The 21,071-nt window shown below is 51.6% G+C and overlaps 7 protein-coding genes across 7 annotated transcripts; 5 read left to right on the forward strand and 2 right to left on the reverse strand.

The window, feature by feature from the left end:
- Nucleotides 1-2,420: 2,420 nt before the first annotated feature.
- Nucleotides 2,421-3,117, reverse strand: K452DRAFT_28970 (uncharacterized protein). Its single transcript, XM_033540876.1, has one exon. It carries the CDS (start codon nt 2,912-2,914, stop codon nt 2,555-2,557), a length of 360 nt encoding a protein of 119 aa, XP_033397966.1. The 5' UTR covers nt 2,915-3,117; the 3' UTR covers nt 2,421-2,554.
- A 202-nt stretch (nt 3,118-3,319) lies between these two features.
- On the reverse strand, nt 3,320-4,476 carry K452DRAFT_308621 (uncharacterized protein; the record flags this gene model as incomplete). The annotated part of the gene is made up of 5 exons (XM_033543171.1): nt 3,320-3,762; nt 3,824-3,987; nt 4,009-4,181; nt 4,240-4,338; nt 4,396-4,476. The coding sequence occupies 5 exons, from the start codon at nt 4,474-4,476 to the stop codon at nt 3,320-3,322; spliced, it is 960 nt and encodes a 319-aa protein (XP_033397967.1).
- A 321-nt stretch (nt 4,477-4,797) lies between these two features.
- On the forward strand, nt 4,798-6,143 carry K452DRAFT_29005 (uncharacterized protein). The gene is made up of 3 exons (XM_033540933.1): nt 4,798-5,668; nt 5,761-5,991; nt 6,047-6,143. The coding sequence occupies exons 1-2, from the start codon at nt 5,142-5,144 to the stop codon at nt 5,837-5,839; spliced, it is 606 nt and encodes a 201-aa protein (XP_033397968.1). The 5' UTR covers nt 4,798-5,141; the 3' UTR covers nt 5,840-5,991; nt 6,047-6,143.
- Nucleotides 6,144-6,821: 678 nt separating this feature from the next.
- Nucleotides 6,822-7,064, forward strand: K452DRAFT_195777 (uncharacterized protein; the record flags this gene model as incomplete). Its single annotated transcript, XM_033535949.1, has 1 exon — nt 6,822-7,064. A coding segment is annotated over one exon (243 nt), but the record flags the coding sequence as incomplete, so codon positions are not given.
- A 5,281-nt stretch (nt 7,065-12,345) lies between these two features.
- On the forward strand, nt 12,346-13,466 carry K452DRAFT_287479 (uncharacterized protein). The gene has a single exon (XM_033540480.1). It carries the CDS (start codon nt 12,394-12,396, stop codon nt 13,324-13,326), a length of 933 nt encoding a protein of 310 aa, XP_033397970.1. The 5' UTR covers nt 12,346-12,393; the 3' UTR covers nt 13,327-13,466.
- Nucleotides 13,467-13,678: 212 nt separating this feature from the next.
- K452DRAFT_287480 (uncharacterized protein) lies at nt 13,679-14,876 on the forward strand. The gene is made up of 2 exons (XM_033540481.1): nt 13,679-14,599; nt 14,670-14,876. Exons 1-2 carry the CDS (start codon nt 13,802-13,804, stop codon nt 14,685-14,687), a joined length of 816 nt encoding a protein of 271 aa, XP_033397971.1. The 5' UTR covers nt 13,679-13,801; the 3' UTR covers nt 14,688-14,876.
- A 2,927-nt stretch (nt 14,877-17,803) lies between these two features.
- K452DRAFT_200233 (uncharacterized protein) lies at nt 17,804-19,827 on the forward strand (the record flags this gene model as incomplete). Its single annotated transcript, XM_033536022.1, has 3 exons — nt 17,804-18,732; nt 18,783-19,455; nt 19,510-19,827. Coding segments are annotated over 3 exons (1,920 nt in total), but the record flags the coding sequence as incomplete, so codon positions are not given.
- Between the last annotated feature and the right edge of the window lie 1,244 nt (nt 19,828-21,071).

Raw genomic sequence — 21,071 nt, forward strand, 5'->3', positions numbered from 1 at the left:
TCCTGGACGACGCCACCCACCGTTGGTGCCGTTAGCCTGTTAGCCTACTTACTTTTTACGGCTGCCTCACTTCTTCAATAGCTGACCGTGGGTGTCCAGGAGATTGCGGCAGCTGTTGTCATCTTCTCTGCTGCATCATCGTGTCGGCCAATCCCTCCCGCAAGTTCAGTGCCACCATCGACCTTCGCTCTTCCCACACTTCCATTCTTCATTCTCTCGCCAACTCCCTCGCCACCCTGCCCGTCGGCGCGACACGCTCGTCTTCAACGTTTGTCAACCCCACTATCTCGGTCGCTGTCGTCACGCGCTCACACTCCGCTCTGCCAGCCTTGCCATTTCGGCTGCTGCCACCACGCTCTCGCCCTCGCTCTTGCCAGTCTCATCGCCGTCCGGCCTGATGCCGTCATGCGCTTGCCCTTCGCTCCTGTCTACCTCGCCGTCCTGGCGGCTGCCGCACATGTGGCGAAGAAGGACCATAGGGACATATGAGTCAAGAAGGATAAAAGGCCAAGAAGGCTCCCGAGTCAAAGGCATCTCTCAGGTCGGCATCCCTCACTCTACTACCTTGTCTCGACATGGTCTCCCACCCTCACCACTTTCTGCCACTAGCAGCTCATTTGTCCGTATCCGGTAACGACGACAACCGTGGGGAGGATATTCAAACCTGTAGTGCTAGCTTGAGTGGTGCAGCTTCTTGCCTGGAGTTTGGCATCATGCGCCTCGACAAATTGGTGACTGCTGGAGCCGTTGGTGGCGCTGGTCGGCTCGTTGAGGTCGAGAAAAGAATCCGGAAGTAAGTTACCTCCTTGGGTCTCGTCATCGGATGCAGCTGTGCTGTGGCCATCGCTGAGGGTTGTGCTTTCAGTATGACGCCAGCGCGACCGAACTGGCTGCGAGGTGCGACAATTACAGTCACTCACCAATCCGCTGGAAGCGGACTGTCGTCATCTTCAACAGTGCCACCAGCAGCTCACCAGCAGTCCTCCTCGCCCCGTCGGCAAATTGGACTCACCCTCCACACGTCCATCATCGGGCACCAAATCACGATACGGACTCGCATCACTACCTACGCTGGACTCTCACCCTCACCACCTTCACCACCAGCCTCCCTCCACAGCAGTTAAGTATGCACCTGTACTTGTATCTGCCTCTACATCCAACGCACCATCGCGACACTGACACTCACACTCTCTACGTCCAACGTCAGTGTCCCTTCCTGGGCTGGCGTCTGCACTTGCGTTTGGATCCGGCCTTATGTCTACACCTGCATACGTGTCTGCTCCCGCCTCTACCAAGCCATCGCGACGTGACTTCTCATCCGCATCTCCTCCCCTAGCATCCCTCCCCCGCGCTTTCGCCTGAACCTGCACCTGCGTCTCTCACTGCCTCCACCGCGACTTGTCAAGCCACCAATCGCCCATTTCTGCCCACGCGCAGGCACTATACCAAAGTAGCCTTACCCTTCCGTGCAAAGTGTGAAGCGACGGAGTAACTGGTCGGGCGGTCTGTTGGATGAGCTGTTGCCTGTGAACAGAGGCGTGGACCAGGTTGGCCAGGTTTCGCACTTGCTTGCCTAGAGAGTCGCTGAGAATTGGTAAAGTGAGTCGACTGGGCGCAGCGGGCGCAGTGCTGCAGAGCAAAGTATGAGCGGACGTCCTGCTAAGGTCCAAAAGCCTCCGAAGTCGTGACCTGCATGGATGTGAGCTGTCGAAGACTCGCGATGCAAACATCTCGCCCAAGCACCTACTCACCGTTGTCCTCAGCTGTCTTGTGTTTCCTTGCCTTCTCGTCCTGCAGCAGCCTGCGGTCGCTTGTTCGGCCCACCTGCTCGTCCTCGCCGCCTGCTGGCCAGTCAAAGTAGCTGCGTGCGATGGTGCGTGCGCCGGAAGGTCATCGCCCCGTAGGTCATGTAAACAACGTGATGGCGGAAGAGAAGGCGCGCACTCGCCTTTCTCAATTGCCGAAGGCGCATCTGGCTGCTCGAGGTGGGAAGATGTGGCTGTCTCGGTATGGTTGTGGAGATGGACATTCGCCCGTCGCGTCGCGTTGATGGCGTTCCCCCACAACCAAGTGTTCATCACTGACGACTACAACAGAGGTCCAGCTCACAAAACCAATGTTGAGATTTTTAAGGTACATCGCACAAAACTAACTCGACTTCCAACGACTAACAGTCCTAGAAAACACCCCGGCGTAGTTTCCAGATGTCCATCGAATCCGAGATCCCAAAAGCCGCAAAGGCAGCAGCGAGCGACCAAAACCTTCCCAACGCCGTCCTGCCATGACCCAGCCTGCTTGTCGCCCTTGAAAGGGCAACGCCATCGCCGTCCGACGGCAAACCTCCAGCTGTCATCGCTGTCAGCCGCAATCGCAACCCTCTACGACTGTTGTCCTCGACCCACCCAACTCCCCAGTTCACCTTCCATCCTCCTATTTTGGTCACTCCAACCTGGCTTGGCCAAACACCTTCCCGCTTCAATGAGTCGGCGACGCAGCGCTCCGCCGAGGAGTCCTAGGAAGGGTGATTAGTACCAAAGACAACGCCGGCTAGTATTCAGAAAGGAAACTTATCTCTGTCGCCAATGTCGTTGATCCGGGCCCGATAGAGGCAGAGAGGCTGGTCGTCGTTCCGAGTCGCTGGGAATGTCTTAGCCATGGTGGTGTCATACCGCGCCGGGTAGCTGGAGTGTGACTTACAAGGACCAAGGAAAGGAGAGGAGCCACCACGGGTTTCTTTCGGTCGCACGGGTCTCGAATCCACCAAACCGTCATGGACAAGACAGGATCTCCGACTGGATGTTGTGCTATGCGCGATGCAGCAACAAGGTGTGGAAACGGCCACAGAAAGCCTAGCCAGACACACTGACGAATGCCTTCTTGAGGGTCGGAAGTTGCTGAATAACTCAGGCGTCATTATCCGTCTTGGCTGGACAACATTCGAGAATTGACAGAGGCGGAGTAGTTGCTAAGGCTGGTGCGGAACCTAACTGGATGTACCGATGAACGCCTTCAAAAGGGTGGGAAGTTGCTGGTCGGCTCAAACGTCTCAACCAGTCTTGACCGTATGGCGTTGAAGAAGTGACGGAAGCGGTGTGGTCATCCGGGGTTTGAAGAAGCAGAGTTTCTACCGGGGTCGGCGGTTTTGTCGAATTGATTGATTTCGACACGGCTCTCTTGGCACTGCTCAATTGACGAGACAGTGAGCCTCAGCACCATGTCAAGGTGGAGCCTTGCTGAGGTACAGGGATCCAACCTCGCGCCTGCACTGCAATAACGCTCCGGAACCCTGCAGCCGACCCGGGAATGCGATCCAAACTACCTACTCCACGAGGGCCTCCTCCATAGGAGTGCCCTCTTCGGGAGTGCCTTCCTCGTCGGAAGTGTCCTCGCATAAATCAACAACAATGGCCCGGGCTTTTCCCTTTGGACCGGCTGCAGACGATGTGTCCGAAGAGCACTCGTCGGAGCTGTCGTTGCCTAATTCGACAATAATTGCCCGGGCTTTTCCCATTGGGTTGGCCGCGAGCGAAGTTTCAGCCTCGCTCCCAAGGGCCTCCTCTATAGGAGTGTCCTCATTGTGAGAGCTGTCGCCGCCGTCGTCATTAGACACGTTCCCGAGGGTCTCCTCTACAGGAGATCCCTCGTTAGAGGAACAGTCGTCGACGCCGTCGGAAGAAACCTCAACAGCGGAATTGACGATAATGGCCCGGGCTTTACCCTTTGGGTCCATTGCGGCGGAAGGAGAGATAGCGCGGGTCTCCTCTATAGGAGTACCCTGTTGGAGACTTGTCGCGAGTCTGTGACCCGGACGCGGCGCTCTCACCACCAGACTTCTGGTTGGCGAGTAGTGCCTTGTAATCCCGCAGTGCTTTTCTGTTCCTCTCCCTCTTCGCCTTACGTCTCTTCTTGTTGGCCTCTTGACTCCTTTTGCCTCGCTTGCGCGATTGAGTGCCAGTCTGGGACTCGATTAGTTTCGGCTCAAAGTCGCTGAAAAGAGGGACCACTTACCAACTTTGCGTCCCCAGATTCATCGCCAGAATCGCTGCCCGCTTGATCAGCTTCAGGGCACCGCTAGCTTTAGCTCTACGCTCTTCTTTCTGTTGCGCACGCTTTTCCTTCAGCTTCTCTTTGCGTCTCTCGGCTTTTCTCATAGCCCTCGGAGTCATCTTCTTTTTGGCAACCTAAAGCTATGTTAACCACTGGCTTCGGGAACAAGACGAGAGGTCAGAGATAACTTACAGTTTTCTCAGAAGGACCCAAATTGCCATCCTCGTCGCCCGCGTCATCAACATCCCTACCAGCAACATGGCCGGCGTTGTTCAGCTTCCGCTTCTTAAGCTGTGCAGTGTTAAGGTAGTCAAGACGTCGTACTCGGCATCTCAGGCGTCAACTTACAGGTGGCTCAGAGGGAACTCCCTTCCCGGTCATCATCATTGTAGCACCCGTCATCTCACTATCCACAGGATTAAGAGTCATTGTGATGCACTAGACGATCGGGGGGCGGGAGTGGAGAGGTAAAGTTTGAGTTCGCGATTGCGGGATATTTTCTGAGGCGGCTGCCTGGGTGCTCCTTCCTCTCGCAGTTGGAAGGCGCGTACACCGCCGCACCCACCCAATTGTAATGCGTCTTGCTCTGACGGGTCTTGCACGCACACGCGCTCACACGGCAGCTTGCTCTGCGGCTCTCGCAGCGAATAGCACTTCCAGCAACCTCTTTAACCTCGTCAACCTCATCAACCTATCAGCCTTTCAACCTACTCCACCTTTTCTCAATTCTCATTTACTGCAGCCAGCTGCTCAACTCTCACTTGCACGTTCGCTGGCCCGCCGCTTGCTTTTAAGTTTGTTTGGTAGCCAAATACTCCCGTCTGCTGTATCAAGCCATGGCTAACCTGACGTACTAGGTAATCGCCATCCTGCCATCTGTCCTGTTCGACTCGCAACCGTGCGAACGTATCGTGAGCCTTCCGGTCGCCAAAAACGCGCCGCACGCTTTCGCCCGGTCGCGCAAGACTATGAAGGCGGAGAAAAAAACTAGCGGTTGGGTGACAGAGGCAGGGAAAAGACGAGCTGGACGACATTTGCGCCAGCTCAACGCAAACTCCTCAACCTCTCAATGACGCTACCCGATTACCCACGCAATGTCGCCGCCACTGCTGTTGAGAAGGAGGAAGTTGTGGAAGAACAAGCTTACACTGTTTGCCTGGAGTTTGACTCTCCTTTCACCCACTCGGTTTCTGTGCTTTTTTGCACACAAGCCACTGGCCATCTTCGTGAACCTTCTACCTCCTACCATCCCTCCCCCATACTTCAATCTCTTCGATCTCCGTCATCTCCCGCGCCCCCTCCTGCAACATTGCACAACCAGCAGAAGTAGCTGCACCCGTACCAGCACCAGCGCTCACACCGGTCCCAGGACTCGCACCGGTTACAGCACCATCACCTATACTACCAGTAGGTTCAACGATGATGGTCTGCTGGAAGGCCTGGCCTGGGCAGCGATAGCCTTCTTGCCTACGGTGGCCTTGGTGGTGGTCTTGACGGCCGGCGGTTGCCAAGTGCCAACACGGGTCACCTTGGACTTTCGTACCAATGACACCGCTGTGCCATTCAATGATATATGGAAGCACTACGCGAGCCTATCGGCTGACTCGGGGTTGTTGTCTGGGTTAGTACGCTACCTGTTTTGGTTAGCGTTATGTAACTTGCTTCGTCAGCTTTAAACTGACTTCTTACGGGCGGGCGCCCGCCATGCCGCAGCACTTCCAACTGCCTTCATCTATTGACCGACACGCTCCTCGTTCCCTTGTTGATACTGCAACAAGAAGTCGTTCCTTGATGTCCTTGCAGGCGGACTGCATAAGAATTGTTGGGATAGGCAGTGCAAGCTGCCCAAGGTCGCTTGATCGGAGTGGGCCGGGCTGTGCAGCTGCTGATCTATCTTTGGCAGCACCAATCTCAACGCAACTCGCAAGCATTTCCTGAACGACGGTACGTAAATATCGGAACACGCACCTTTGATCGATGAGATGTTAACCTATCGCAGGTTTGCAGGTCCGTGCGCTTCTGCCTAGTCTCAGTGGCGTGGTGGCTCGTGTTTCTACCACGTGCCTAATTGCTATGCTCTCTACTACATAGACGAGACCTGCCGTTTTCTTCCTTGAGAGATCTTTCGCAAGCGTTGCTGTGCGGTCAGCTATAAACTATCGGCTAGTCCTGGGCGTCTTCTGGGTTAGTACGCTGTTTATCTCGACAGCGTGGAGCGACCTGTTTCGTTAGCTTCTAGGCTGACTTCTTGCTTCTTGCGGATCCGCAGGATTCCACTCTCCGCCGCACTGCTCCAGGTCTTGCTGGAAGCGCTTCTATCCGACATTTGACCTCGGAACAATACTATGGCCAAGTCAGCCATGTACGCGAATGCACTGGATGAGCAGAATGCTCTCGATACGGCTCTCCGAGGATCGCTGGATTGCAGTCGCGAAGACCTCGCCATTCTCCTCCTTGGAAGAGGTCATGAGATATTCAATCAGGACGACTTTGATGAGATTGTTCATCGCGCTTCCAAAGCCGGATTTTCTCACGTGGTGGAGTTTATGAACCAAGTGCTTCCTGCATTTGAAGCAAAATCAGACGATTCCAGGACGATCGATGCAGCTATCAGCAAGGGTCATATGTCCTTGGTAGAGGATTTCTCCAAGAAAAACAAATTACCGGCGAATGCCGTAGCAACCGCTGCACTTTTTGGCCAAACCGACATTGCCTCGTTATGTTTGGAAAATGGCTTGGACATAGAAGAAGATGGTTTGTTTGGAAGTCCGCTACGAACTGCTAGTTTGACGGGCCACTTGTCCACCGTTCAAATGCTGCTTCAACGGGGAGCCAACGTCAATGCATGTGGCCCATTCGGTGACGCACTTCAAGCCGCAGCCACTAGAGGGCATTTGCAGATTGTGGATATCCTGATTCAAAACCAAGCCAACGTCAACAATTCAGGGGGGTTTTACGGAACCGCTTTGCAGGCTGCCGCATACAGAGGCCATCGGGATGTGGCAGAAGCTCTGCTCAAAGTTGGTGCCAGGATTGGGATGAGTGGACGAACTCAAGACGCATTCCATGCCGCAGCGGAAGCGGGCCGAGAGCAAGTTGTCCGCCTTTTCTTAAGACACGACTACCAACTACCGTGGCGAGCATTGTCCAGTTGTTTCAGCCATCCCTTTTTTCCTCGTTTTAAGAACCTGTTGCGGAATGCGTCCTCAACTAAAAACGAATACACCAGCCGTAAAAGATCGAAGGTTCCCGTCCACACCCAGCCGTTGGCCTCGGTAGCCGGGTTAGAGGAAATTTTCAAGAGGGTATGTGGGCTTGTGGTGTCTGTTGCCGAAGAACACGAGCCTTATGGACCAGTCGATGCTGATGAAGATGGATATGGAGATGAAGATGGAAACTCTTCTCATAAAGACTACTATCGCGAAAGGTACGCTCTAGAAGCAGCGGCAGCAAGAGGCAAGGAAGGAGTGGTCAAGGTAATCCTCGAGAACGCGAAAACTTTGGGTATTGAGGATTATGAGAGAGGCCGCGCTCTGCTCGCAGCGTGCAAGATTGGACATGTTGGGGTTGTCGAATCCCTTACGTCGGATGGAGTAGATTTACTACCGTTCATTGAAAGAGCTTTGGAAAGAGCAGCATGGCATGGTCACCTCGCCATTATCGAGCTGTTGCTCGACTACGAGAGCATTTGGGGCCCGATCAGTACAACCACCCGATTGAGACGTACAGCCATCAGACTGAGGCAGCGATACTGGCCTGAAAAAGCCACCCATAAGGATTGTGATCGCTATCATGGTCTTCGGGACAGCTCCACCGAGAAGCTTGTCAACGCGATACTCCTAGGAGGTTGTCACGGAGAACATCCTTCTGTGGTGAAACGAGCCTTCCAAATGGTAGATGAGACTGAGCTCCGATCGCTGCATTGTGTTGCTTTGAAGGAAGCGGCAAAATCGGACAAGACTCGTGTCGTTGACTTTATGATTGGGATCAAGGATTCCTGGAGCCTGCATAGCCCGGGACTATTACTCGATGCTTTCTTACTAGCGTCCGAACATGGCCGGCTGTCGGTACTTGAGCGCCTGATAGAATGCGATGGCGGCGAGCATTTACAATATCGGCATTACAACCTCGGCCTGAAAAAGGCAACTTCAAAGGGCCATGATGGTGTTGCGCATTATTTGCTGGAGAGGAGACCGATTAAACCAACAGATGGAACTACAGATGGAACCACCGAGGACATATCTGTGACTCCCGAGGAGCTTTTTGAAGATGCTTCGAAAAATGGGTGCTTGGGAGTTTTGCATTCATTAGTCCCAGAGCTGCGGGATAACGATTCATATCTCCACACACTCAACCGAAGCCTTGACACAGCATGTAATGCGGGCAAGAGGGACGTGGTTGAGTTTTTGATTCAGTGCGGGGCTAATGTCAATGGCTTGTTCGATAAGGAGCCCACAACTCAGAACCAACCTCAGAACCAACCTCAAGTGTTTTTTCTCTGGAATCCACGTCCAGAAATCTTGGAAATATTTCCGAGAACACCGCTAGAAGCATGTCTGCAAAAAATCTCTCACAAAGAGCTGGATGAGGATGCCCTCAGGGAACAGGAGACGGTCATCCATTTGCTACTCGAGAACGGAGCCGACGTCAACCCAAGGGTCGACAGCAAGGAGTACCCATTACACCTTGCTGCTGCAAAATGCTCAGATGAGGTCGTCTATGCAATGATCAGACACGGACCTGATATCAACATCACTGACCTGGAATCCAAAACACCTTTGCAGGTTGCTGCAGGAAGAGAGACCAAGTCTCTACCAATCGTTCAAGTGTTGCTCAAAGCCGGTGCCAAAGCGGATACCCAAATACTGGACAGAGCACTGTATTACTTTGATGCCGACGATGGCCGTTTCACCAAATCAAACTCGATACAAGAGGTTTTGGAAAGCGGACCAGGTGCCGTCGTCAAACTTTTGATGAAGCTTGATCCGGAAATTGAGGCCGACGAAAGGTTCAGCTTGCTCCTACAAATGGCAGTGGCTGGCGGTGATCAGGAGTTCACTCGACTGCTGATAGAGAGATACGTGGATGTGAACCAACGTGGACACCACTTCGGCACTGCACTCCAAGCTGCTGCTGTATTGGGACAGGACGATTGTTTGAATATTCTGCTCGACGCCGGCGCTGATGCGAATCTGGTTGAAAGTGCTGAGGGACCACCTGTAAGGGCGGCTATCCGGACTGGAAACGTGGAAGCTGTCCGCACTCTAATCAGTCACGGCGCTGATGTAAAATTACGTCATGAGTCTTCGAAAGGTTTCACCCCAAGGGAGTCGTCTATCCCAGTCGTCATAATGGCAGTGAATGCCAAAGATTTGGCCATGCTGCAACTTCTCTTGGACGCTGGAGCAGATATTAACGAAGGCGTTCCAGATCATGATCACCCTTTGCTCACTGCGTGTGAGACGGGAGACATTGATATTGTCAAGATGCTTCTTTCGAGAGGCGCGGATGTTAATGTGCCTGGAAAAGGGTCTTCGCACTTTAACTTGATCGGCAGGAGCAAATGTGCAAGCCCGCTGCACCGTGCTTGCGCATATGGCAATCTGGAAATCGTTCGTCTCCTTCTGGGGTTGGGCGCTGATCCCGATAGATGTGATGAGAAGAATTTCCAAAGTCCGCTTGCCGTCGCAGCTCGAGAGGGCAATTTTGAGGTTGTGCAAGAGCTTGTCAAAGCCGGAGCTACAATCTATGACCCTGCGAGGGTTACTAATGCGCTGAAAACCGCGGTTGAAGGGAGAAATTCTGACTATTTTCCTCTCTGGAGAGTCGCGGTCAAAGGGGAGAACCATGAAAAAATATGCGACTTTCTCATCCAAAATTTGCCAGAACCTAAGGTTGAGCCTGCTTGCAAGGAGGCTTTGGAGGTGGCAAACGATTGCAGGGATATGGTTATCAGCCTGTTCAAGAATGTTCCTAAAACGACGGATTACCTTTTGCAAGCCTGCAGGATAGGGTCGAAAGATGCCTTGGAGATGATCCTGGAAGAAGTCGACGTCAACAGCGATCTCGTAGGCGGCGGGCGCGCACTGCAAGTGGCTGCATACCATCAGAGATCTGCACTTATCCCTATACTCATCAAAAAAGGAGCAGATACGCGCCACGTGAGCGCAAAGTATGGAAGCCCGGTTTATTCAGCACTGGAAGGCCATCTAGGGAACGATTTGGTGGCTGCGGTATACTCAGCAAAAGGCCGGGAGTATTATCAGACACTCCGAGCAGTGAAAGCTTACTCTGAAAGTTATCGACCTTACAAAGCCCCGATGTCTCCCAAAGAAAGGTTCACCTGCGAGGAAATTGTCAAGAATCTGGTGGAAAACGGAGCTCAGGTTGACACCGAAGTGCGAGCTTTCGGAAATTCTCTTCACTTGGCCTCTTTCATGGGTGACCTGCCTCTTGTGCAGCTTCTTCTTCGGAATGGCGCTGACATCAACTCGACCGGAGGTTACTTTGGATCTGCTCTGATAGCAGCAATCCATGGTGATAACGAAAGGCTCGCCACATTTCTCATAGACTGCGGTATCGACATCAATTATGTCTCGTCCGAGCATGACACAGCCCTGCACTTTGCCTGTAGACACAGAGGAAAGAGAATGGTACAGATACTTCTGGCCAATGGTGCCGACAAGAACATCAAAGGAAGTTGCGGCAGCCCCCTTTCAGAGCTTCTACTGAAGTCCAGGTCCTACGATCGCGATGAAAACCAGGACAAGATTGACCTTCTTCTGCAAAGCGGAGCCGGATTCTTTGTCACGCCAAAAGGTCTCCAGCAGGCTATTGTCGGTGGTGTGGAGCTTGAACAGATTCAACTACTGCTGGAAATGGACAAAGATATACAAATCACCCACGACGTGATTGTTGCCGCTGCCACAAACAACAACTATAATTCCGGAAAACTAGCCAGGTTTCTCCTTGCACAGGCTAAAGATCTTGAATTAACTCCGGAAATTCTAAAAGCTGTTCATTCGGCTGAGACGCTGAGGGCCTTCCTTCAATATCCTCGCAGATGCGCCTTTACTCCCGAAATTTTCGAATACCATATCAAGAAACATTATTTCTTGATTGATTGGGTCCGAATTGTGCTCGATCTGGAACCTCAATTTACCCCAACGCCGCTGGTGGTTACGGCGATCGTCGCTTCATATCGCGTAACAGATGTCGATGGCCTTTTGCGGGATGTGTTTGAGCGGAACCCGGAGATTAACGTCACGGAGTCGATGTTGATGGAGGCAAAGAGAGACGAGATGTTGAGAGTTTTGTTGGAACAGAGACAGGTGCCTGAAGAGGTGATTGAGAGTGTTGTTGCCGAGGTACGGAACGGAAACGTCAAGGAGGTGATTCTTAGGCGTCATGAGGAGTTGGGGCTGGATTTGGCCGCTTTGGAGGCTTGTCAGTGTCAGCCTACGGGAATTTCGGTTTTTGATAGTTTTTGATTGTTCAAAGACTTTCCTTTCGAAAGATTGTTGGACCGGCCGGCAAAGTCAGTTGCCTTATGTAGTTTAGCGGTAGGGCATAGCCCGGCAGCGGCCAGGCGGCAGCGCCAGACACTCGTTGCTTGACCAACACTCGTTCGATTCCGTCTCTGTCAAGTTATGAGGTTTCACTCGTGCATTTGATCGCGCACCCTCCCACGTCTCACTTGCAAGTCGCTCGGCACACCTCTGATTTCGCAATGCCTTTTTGAAGATTCTGGCTCTGACGTCAACCCGAGACCAAGCCCGGCTGCCGGCAGGCCGGCAGAACCAGCACCATCAGCTGCAGAGCCCTTTCGCACTTTCGACGACTTTCACATTCGCCCCTCGTGTCTTAGAGGTCGTATGACCTGGCCTACGTGGAGGTCGCTTGTCGCAAAGCAACTTCGCCTATTCCGCTTCACACGTTCGCGTTGCAGGGTGACAAACACGGAACACCGCCACCATGTAGTGTTGTCGTGACCGGAACCTGCTCATGCGTTTCGATGACTTGTGAACGCCCACGCGAACCAGATAGAGTAAGTCTGATGCCCGGATTGATAATGCAGGATTTGACAGGATCACCAGTTATCCCCGGACCGGTATTAAGCAAGTCAACGGGCTTTTAATTCCGACATTTTGAACTTTGCCTAAATCCCATTTGGACAAGTCAACAATTAACCTCACGGGGTTTACCAATATCCGAATAGATCGGTTTTACGCATGTAAGCTGGCTTTTAATCCCGAGTTCGAGCTATTTAATATGTTTAGTGACAACAAATAACAGCCAACAGTCAACCAGCTCTTGCTCTTCATACACCTACCCAATATTCTCGCCATGTCCAAGCAACGCATTTTCATGACCGGCGCCAGCGGTTACATTGGCTCAGTCGTCACCGAACTAGCCATTGCCCGCGGCTACGAGGTGTACGCCCTGTCTCGCTCCAAGACCAGCGACGCCAAACTCACCAAACTGGGAGCGATACCCGTACGAGGCGACCTCCACGCCTTCGATGCCCTGCGCCAACAGAGCACCGAAGCTGACATCGTCTTGCATCTGGCCGACTCATTCACGGACAACTTCCACCGAGACTATACCGAAGTGGTGCGGATCGACGCTGATGCCGTCGCTGCCATGGGCGCGGGTCTGGAAGGCAGCAACAAACCGTTTGTCGCCACCTCTGGATCCTTGGTCGTGGCCCCTGCTGGTGTCGAGACGGACGAGAGCTCGCCTATATCGGATAAGCCGCTGAATGGTCGAATTGCGTGTGAGAGAAACGCCATGTCGTTATCGAAGAAGGGAGTCAGAGTTTCCGTCATCCGCTTGGCTCCGTTCGTGTACGGCCGGGGAGGAAGTGGGATTAAACTTTTCATGACGATGCTTGCCAATGCTGGCGAAGTCGGATACGTCGGCAATGGCGATATTCAAACCTCTGCGGTGCATGTGGACGATGCTGCGGCGTTGTACCTTTTGGCTGCCGAAAAGGCGAGGACGGGAGAAATCTTCAACGGAGTTTCAGGTCAAGTAAAGTTTCGGGATTTGGCAGAGGCAGAGGGGGAGGTACTGAACCTCCCTGTGCATTCTGTCGCTTATGAAGATGCTCTTTCACGCTGGGGACAATTTTTTGCTCGTTTCCTCAGCACTGAGAACTGGTCATCTGGAGAAAAGGCTAAGAGGGTGTTGGGGTGGGAGCCAAAAGAAGCTGGTATCATTGATGATTTGAAGACTGGCTCGTATGTTGCGATCGCTGAGAGTTTGAAGGTTGCTTAGCAGTGAACTTCACTGACGAGGTAAATTACGTATTGATATGTCGATCTAAAAGCAAGCTGTGCTTAGTTTTTCTACTATCAAACTGTTTCTCCAAATTTCTGGCAACCTGGGCTGATTTGGCAAAATCAGTGGCACGAGAATTCTTATGTTTTACTGGTGGCCGGAACGGCACAACTTCGAACTCCGTGTTTTAACGAACTTCCAAAGGAGTAGCCAATGCTGACCTAAGATCATACAAGATAAGCCTTGGATGCTTTTCGAGGTACTCGAAAATCTTAGTAAATGCTCCGGTTCGGCGACATATGAGTCTTTTATATGAGTGATATGAATGCTCACATCATCTTCACGTCAACCCAAATATTCTCACAAATACTTCACCTTCTCGGCAACGTCAAACATCAATACAAATTCTCAAAGTGAGAGGCAAACACTGTCGACTTCGATTTCATTTTTGCTCTTATTACGCACCACAACTATGGTCGTCTTCGCTTCCGGCCCAGAGACCATTCACAAGCCTCGAATTCTTTGCTTGCATGGCGGAGGCGTGTCTGCAAGGATATTTCGGCTTCAAGCCAGAAGCTTGGTAGCAAGTCTTGCTCCATACTTCCGCTTGGTATTCGCAGACGGTCCTTTTCCCTGTATAATGCACGAAGACCTGAAGCCGGTTTACAGCCAGATGGGTCCCTGCTACAGTTGGGCTTCCTGGATGCCTCACCACGTTACTCCGGATGGTATCGATGCCGACACCGTCATCAACGAGATTGAAGACAAGCTGCGCATGACCATGAAAGCCGACCCTGGCACGGGAGAATGGGTTGGCTTGCTCGGATTCAGCCAGGGCGCCAAACTCACCACGAGCATACTGTTGGAGAACCAGATGCGACAGGAAGAGGCTCGATGGGACTGGAGGGGAAACCCGGTAGAGGGGTTTGCCGGCGTCCACTGGAAATTTGGAGTCGTCATGGCGGGACGTGGACCTCCAATTTCACTCAGCGACCGGTCCAAGGACAGCTTGTATTTTGACCTAGCAGGCACTCCGATAAACGCATCTGGCTCATTCGCGGGTCGAGTTCCGGAAGATTTCTTACTGCGGACACCGACTTTGCACGTACACGGAACTCGAGATGAAGGCCTACCTTTGCATCAGAAGCTGTTGCGTCAGTATATGGCACCGGAGAGCGCAATTTTGGTCGAATGGGAAGGGAAACATCGTGTTCCTATCCGGTCGGCAGATGTTGGGGCTGTAACGCAGGGAATTCTTCAAATCTACAAGGTACGGAGTTCAAAAACTCCTGTCGTGAGACTACTGATAAGGGTTGAGGCGGAGCTAACTTTGACCGTAGGATTCGCGGTTCGCTTGAAGAGAAGATTTTATTAGCTATTATTGATTTGACAAGAGGCGTTTGTGGCGTTTGAAGGCTGACTTGGGGAATAGGGAAGCGAGCGAGGTATTTCAACTGGGCTCGTGTTTGACTGGGTGCCTCGAGCTTAAATTGTCTTGATTACGAAGATTAGATGCAGATATAACTTCAAGTGCGTATCATTGGGGCCAAAATGGCGTGCTGTTGCCTTGAAATGATTGGGTGGACAGAAAATAGCGAAACTGGCTGAACATCTTCGAGTCTTTCCGCGTTACTCCGGGCCCGACTCACCGGTTCGCTGAAACCTTTACCGTTTCCCTGTTCTTTCCAAGAATTGCTCCACATGGACAGATTCTGGTAACTCGAGTTTCAGCCGTCTGACTCAGACGCAGCCTCAGTCGGTTCAGCTGCAGTTTCGGTCAGCTCAGCCGCAGGGAAGCAGATGCTGGTCGAAAGTGACGAATGGTACTTCTTCCTCCTTGCCCGAGATAAGACTTTGGTGTGGGAGTGTGTTAAAATGTCTCTTGTGGCTGGCGGATACGGCATAGCGGACTGCGGTTTTGCGAGCTTAGCTAGCCACTTGAAGCACTGAGATGGATATGCTGCGCGAGGCTTAAGAACGCGGAGAGGAGTCGAGCTATGTAGCTGACGCTTGTCTGGATAGGAACTTGAATTAACATGCTGACACTTACACATAAGCTTCCATTATAAAATGGCATACATAGCCGAATAGAAATTAAACCTCCGGGTCGACGTTCGGGGCCCGTTGTGACGCAGGGACACTGGGTCGACAGTCCATCGACAGGTCAAGCTGTCCGCGGTAAACACCCGCAGGTGACGGAGAAGTGTAACAAAAACAAATGGGATGTAAGCGAAATTTAATTGATAGTGTCTTGATGCCATGATCCTCGCTGCCTTTGTCATGATGATCTCGGTGGTGTCGGTAGTTTTCGGCGGCACCGGAGGTTTTGAGGGTTCCGCTAGGTGGGGTAGTCTTGAACTTTATCATCGCTCCCTTCCCTCTTGAATATTTGTACAGAGTGTTGGAAAGAGCGGAGCGGAGCAGAGTGTCCTTTGGTTGAAGGCGCGACAACCAACCAACAACCCAACCGTGAGACAAAACACTACCACTACCAGCAAAAGCAACACCAAGAACAACACTAACCCGCCTTCCATCTTTCCATCTTGTTCCATAACGATTAAGATGTCTTTTCCCCTCTTGGTCTTCGTTTTCTCTACTAACGACTTTGTCACACAGATATCCACGGAAAACTCCACAACCTGCGACTATTCTACCTCGGCGCCCTGTGCCCTGCGCCCCACCTCGGTCAGCTGTAGTCACTGCCTCGTCGACCTCGACCTCTTGCCATTATTCCGCTCTACCTTTGTCATACTCGCCGCCGCCCTCTTCTCTTCTCGCTCTCTCTCTCTCTCTTGCCGCCGCCTATCGCCATTACTCTCTCGCCGCCCTCAATACCATTACCATCCTCTCCCACCATACCTTCGGGCTCTCGTCGTTGTCGCCGCCCTCTTGCTTTCTTGGCATATTCTCGCCGCCCTCTCGACACTCTCACCGTCGCCGTCCTCTCCCGCCGCCGCCTTCTCTCTTCGCCGCCCTCTTTCGTCGTCCCTCTCTCTCACCACATTCTCATACTCTCATAGCTACCTTCGCGCCGCCTACTTGCTTTCTCGTCATCCTCTCGCCGCCACCGCACCCTCTTCTACCTATGCCGCCATCTCGTCGCGAGCCTCTCGTTACCGCAGCCTCATCACCGCCACCGCCGCTATCTCACCCTGTCTTCGCTGCCTTTACGCCGTTACCGCCCCGCACTCTTACCGCCGCGGCTCTCTCGCAACTTCTCTCCCACCGTCGCCGTCGCCGTCGATTCTCCTCCCGCGCTACCTGGCAAAAGGCGAAGTCGGTTTAGTTGTCGTATTATACTTTCCATTTCTTTCTTCCTTGATTTGCTCAAGCTAACCTTTTCGACAGTATTTGAATTATCTAAATGATCAAAGTTTTCCCCACAACCAAGTTCACACAGCCGCCACCAGCAACCTCCCCTCCGCAACAATCCACCAATCTATTGGATGTAATCGTGCGAAAAAACAAAAAGACGATACTATTGGAGAACAATGACGTTCGCTAAGCCACCCAAGTACAGATGTAGGACATTGAAGTTGAATTTTGCGTCTGCTTAGAGTAATAATTGGTTGCCTTCACAAACACGAAAACCTGTGCCACTTGGGGCAACGACGTTTTTAACTCCATAGCGGCCGGACTCTACAGAAAACTCTCCACGCTTTCGCCGATAATTGCGCGTATGCCAGATTGCCGGTTAATGCGCAGTAATTGAAGCCTATTAGGTAATTTTTGTCTCCGGTTGCGTTAGTGCAGTTACTGCAAGTTCCTCTTTGCTTTCTTTATGCCTTGTGCTTGTTTTGCTGATAGCTTTTTAGATGCATTGCTCGAAAGAGAAGACTTAGGTCTTTATGACGCTCTGGATGTCATGCGGGTGATGCTATTATTTGTAAGGAGGGGGCTTAGACGGTGCATTACTTTCCGTTCCCGATTGAGACGAATATCCCTGCTAGCGGGTTGACTGATCTTGTGCACGCCTTCGTGGGGTCATAAGAGCTTCAAAAACTCAGGAGCAGTTCAAGAAAATCCAAAGAACTGGTGAGAGCAAAGGCAGCCTATCGAACTATCTTACCTCAGATCGTGACGCCACTTTATCTAAAGATGGGTGCTTGTTTTATAAATTCAGCCATTCAGGTTTTGACGATCCTTTGTTGGCCCCCAAAGCTGGCACCAGGCTGCCAAAGATATCGCAATGTGCTATATCTACGTATGCTTGCATCGTGGCAGTGCTTGATAATATCTATTTTGTACTGATATCAGTGAGGCCGACATGCACCGGTTTCTAAATTGAATCATTGGGTTCGGTTCGATTTTGAGATAAGGTATTTAAGCTGCGACCAACTTTGAGTAGATGTTAAGGCTTAGACATTTCATCAGATTCTTATTTCTGCTTACCTGCCGCGCATCTATCAACCATCGTTTACGCCTCATAAATCAAATGAGTGTCTCCGGGACCCTCAAGCTAGCTGACTCTGAAATTTTCACTGGCGTCTGGACCAACTGGTCATACGGTGCCATCCGCGGCAGCACCCTGACTTTATCACGAAGTAATGGCAACTTCCTTGTCGCGGCCCTAGCTCTTTTCGTCACAACTACCGGAGCCTGCTTCTGGAGAATTGTTTGCTTTGCCTTACACCACTGGCTTTCATCAGAATTTCCGCAAGATGGTCTGTATCATCAACGGCAGGCCATTTTAAGGACATCAGGAACCGGAGTCGCTGGTGCTTTGGCTTTGGCTAGGACTGCCTGGGCGTGGCGGAAGAATGCGACCAACATTTCTATGCGGACGGTTCCTATTGTTGCCTTGGCAATTACTGTGGCAGCCACTTTTGGAGCAGCAGGTGTCTTTTCGTCTCGCATCTCCAGCTCTATGGGCAAAGAGGTGCTCTTAACAGGCAAAGATTGCGGGTGGATCGCTTGGGTAAATGCTTCTCTATACCAGCAGGGAGCCGAACTTGTCCCATACGCGTCACAAATAACGTCATCCTCCTCTGATTATAACCAGAGGTGCTACAGTAAGGGCGCCGGAAGACAAGATTGTCCTACTTTTGTTCAAATAAATCTTCCAACGACCGTTGACGGCAATTATTCCTGTCCCTTTGCAGACGCTGTTTGCAAATCACGATACGGGAATATCCGACTGGACACTGGATACCTCAATAGCCACCACCACCTCGGGATGAACGCTCCTAAGGATGAAAGAATCTTATACCGTCGAGTCACCGAGTGTGCTCCTTTGAACACGGACAACTATACGCTCCCTTATCCGGAAGGGAGAAATATTACCTCATACTTTTACGGAACAAACGTGAACGGCGTGGGGACCACTCAGTTGCCGATAACTGCACAATTTTCCACCGACAAGCCATTTAAAAGCACTTCTCAGACAAGTGACTATAGTGTCATGTATGGAACCTACAAATTTGCCAATCTATCTAAAGCTAATTGATTTTTAGGTCAATGGTAGCCTTTGTCGACACTAACAAGGTAGAATTCGTTCCAATAAAGGAACTTCAAAGGAATGATGCAGATGTCTCTTTGCACTTCTTCTCCTCGAACAATGTGTTATTCGCGGACAAAAGCGACGACGCGATTTACTCAGCTCACACTCCTTGCGCTGAAATGCGGAAAGGAAACGACTCGACTGTTATGTACTGTCGCGATCAGCCTGTCACAGTTCTCGCATGTGCACATCAACACCAGATTTGCGACGCTACGAAATCCCCCGACGAGGGATGTCAGCCATTGCTCGGTTTCGATCAAACAGTCGAATGGCAGGATACACATAGTCCTTTTTCTCAGAGCTCTGAAAAAACACAAAATACACTCACACCCTCCATGTGGAAGGCACAGGACAGACTCACCTCCTCTATGTGGTTTGGGTCATCAATTGTAGATGTCCTGAAAGATATAGGGATATCCGCTTTGACAGCAAGGAAGTCGCTATCTGGAGGTCACCAAGGGCTTTTGCCAAATACTCAGTGGCAAAAAGAAGTTGAAAATTTGCACTTAACGTCTCTTGCTGCCTTACAGAGACAGGTTATTGAGAGTGCGAATGGGCCTCCGAGCTTTGAATCTGTCATAGCTAGGCCAAAAGACTCTTATGAGAAGAAAATTTGTAAAAATCAGGTACGTAAACGTTTCCAGTCCTTGACTGCAAAGAGAAAGCTAACCTAGCTGTAGAAAGTAACAAATTACGATTATAGCTCATTTAGTGTTCTTGGCCTTGTCATTCTCTTGTCTGTAGGCACTTTGGTCATTGTAGTCTCGTACTGTATTGAATCAATCGCCGAGACAGTTCAAAAGCGAAAAAACTGGGATACCTACAGCAGGCTAGAGTGGATCGCAAACGACACACTTCAGCTTCAACGACTTGCGCACGAAGAGCTAGGATTAGGGACTTGGTCGGTTACTGATGGATCGAATCCTATCACGAAGAAGGGAGAGAGGCTTGCTATACTTGACATTTCTGAGCGTGGTCATCCAAAGCTAAAGCCACCAGTGAATACGTACGAGAGTAGTTTGAGAGTAGGTACGGGTCGTTTGATAGCAGACACGAGTAGTTTGGGAGCAGGTGCGGGTAGTTTGAGGGCATATACAGACAGTATTGAGAGAACGGATATAGCGAGCGACTGCAGAACAAATACGGAGGGTAGTTTGGAAGCGAATGTGTCAGAGTGTAGTTTTAAAGAGCAGAAAGAGGGAAAGTAGAAAGCAATACGCCTAGATACAAAGTTGAAACTGGTTCAACCGTTCGTCTGTGTTGGACGAAACAGGCCCGCCAGCGAATCAGGGCCCTGATCCAGCCAATCAGGGCCCTGATTCGACTAATTAGACACGCACGGAATGGGCCGTGTTTGATTGGCCATATCAGGGCCCTGATATGGTGTTTAGTGGGACGTGCACCCGAATTGTATTAGATTTAGCAGTACCACGTGAGCACCTCCGCAAGGTTCGGCGAGTCAGTTCAATTCCTCGTTCCCCGCTGTTCCCCGCTATTTTACACCAATTTTTTCGGAGAATATCGGAGAAAGTGAAGACTACTAACTATCACGAACCTTATACAAGTCCGCCAAGGTATCTCAATCAATCGTTACCGCGCGCGAGCGCTGTTGGCCTGCTCACCCGCCCCGAACGCGTGATGCCACCGTCCCGGGCTACCCCACTACCTCGTCTTACGCGCCCACCGCGTCCTCGGCGTCCTCCGCGTCCCTCTACAGTAGCAGATGCCTCTGCAGTAGCAGGTGCCTCTGCAGTAGAGGGTCCTCCTCTACGCCCGCCACGCCCACCACGCCTACCACGCCTGCCACGTCCTCCGCGTATTGCTCCGCGTGTTGCTCCGCCTATAGCAGCAGCAGCAGTAGAGGACTCACCCTGCTGCGGTTAATTCGAACACGGTGTGCCCCCATGGCAACTACCGGTACATTCAGTCCCCGCCCGGTGGCAGGCACACTTGTTGTTGGCACAGGCTCCTCTGCACCCGCAGCGAGCACTAATAACACCTATTGAAAGACCAGTCTTGCGAGCAACACTGTGTAGTATTACTGAGCTGTTCGCTTCGGGTGTATCAAGCTGATCAGGACGTTGTGAGATATCTAGCAGGGTGAGCGAATGTGGAGGAAAACACCGAGATATGATGCCAAGAGGTGTTTTAACACGATACCCAGTACCTACTGCTTCATGGATCACACCAATCACCGCCTGCATGGAGCCCTGGCGGTCCTCAGGAGGCACTATTACTGCTA

The sequence above is a fragment of the Aplosporella prunicola genome (genome assembly GCF_010093885.1).
Source record: "Aplosporella prunicola CBS 121167 unplaced genomic scaffold K452scaffold_12, whole genome shotgun sequence".
In the NCBI taxonomy this organism is placed as follows: Eukaryota; Fungi; Ascomycota; class Dothideomycetes; order Botryosphaeriales; family Aplosporellaceae; genus Aplosporella; species Aplosporella prunicola.

Bases quoted from the DNA above. Each gene is read 5' to 3' on its own strand.
- K452DRAFT_29005 (XM_033540933.1), top strand. From the start codon at position 5,142: ATGTCGCCGCCACTGCTGTTGAGAAGGAGGAAGTTGTGGAAGAACAAG. The intron at 5,669-5,760 runs GTTAGTACGCTA...GCCATGCCGCAG, and splicing joins GACTCGGGGTTGTTGTCTGG to CACTTCCAACTGCCTTCATC.
- K452DRAFT_287480 (XM_033540481.1), top strand. From the start codon at position 13,802: ATGGTCGTCTTCGCTTCCGGCCCAGAGACCATTCACAAGCCTCGAATT.
- K452DRAFT_287479 (XM_033540480.1), top strand. From the start codon at position 12,394: ATGTCCAAGCAACGCATTTTCATGACCGGCGCCAGCGGTTACATTGGC.
- K452DRAFT_28970 (XM_033540876.1), bottom strand. From the start codon at position 2,914: ATGACGCCTGAGTTATTCAGCAACTTCCGACCCTCAAGAAGGCATTCG.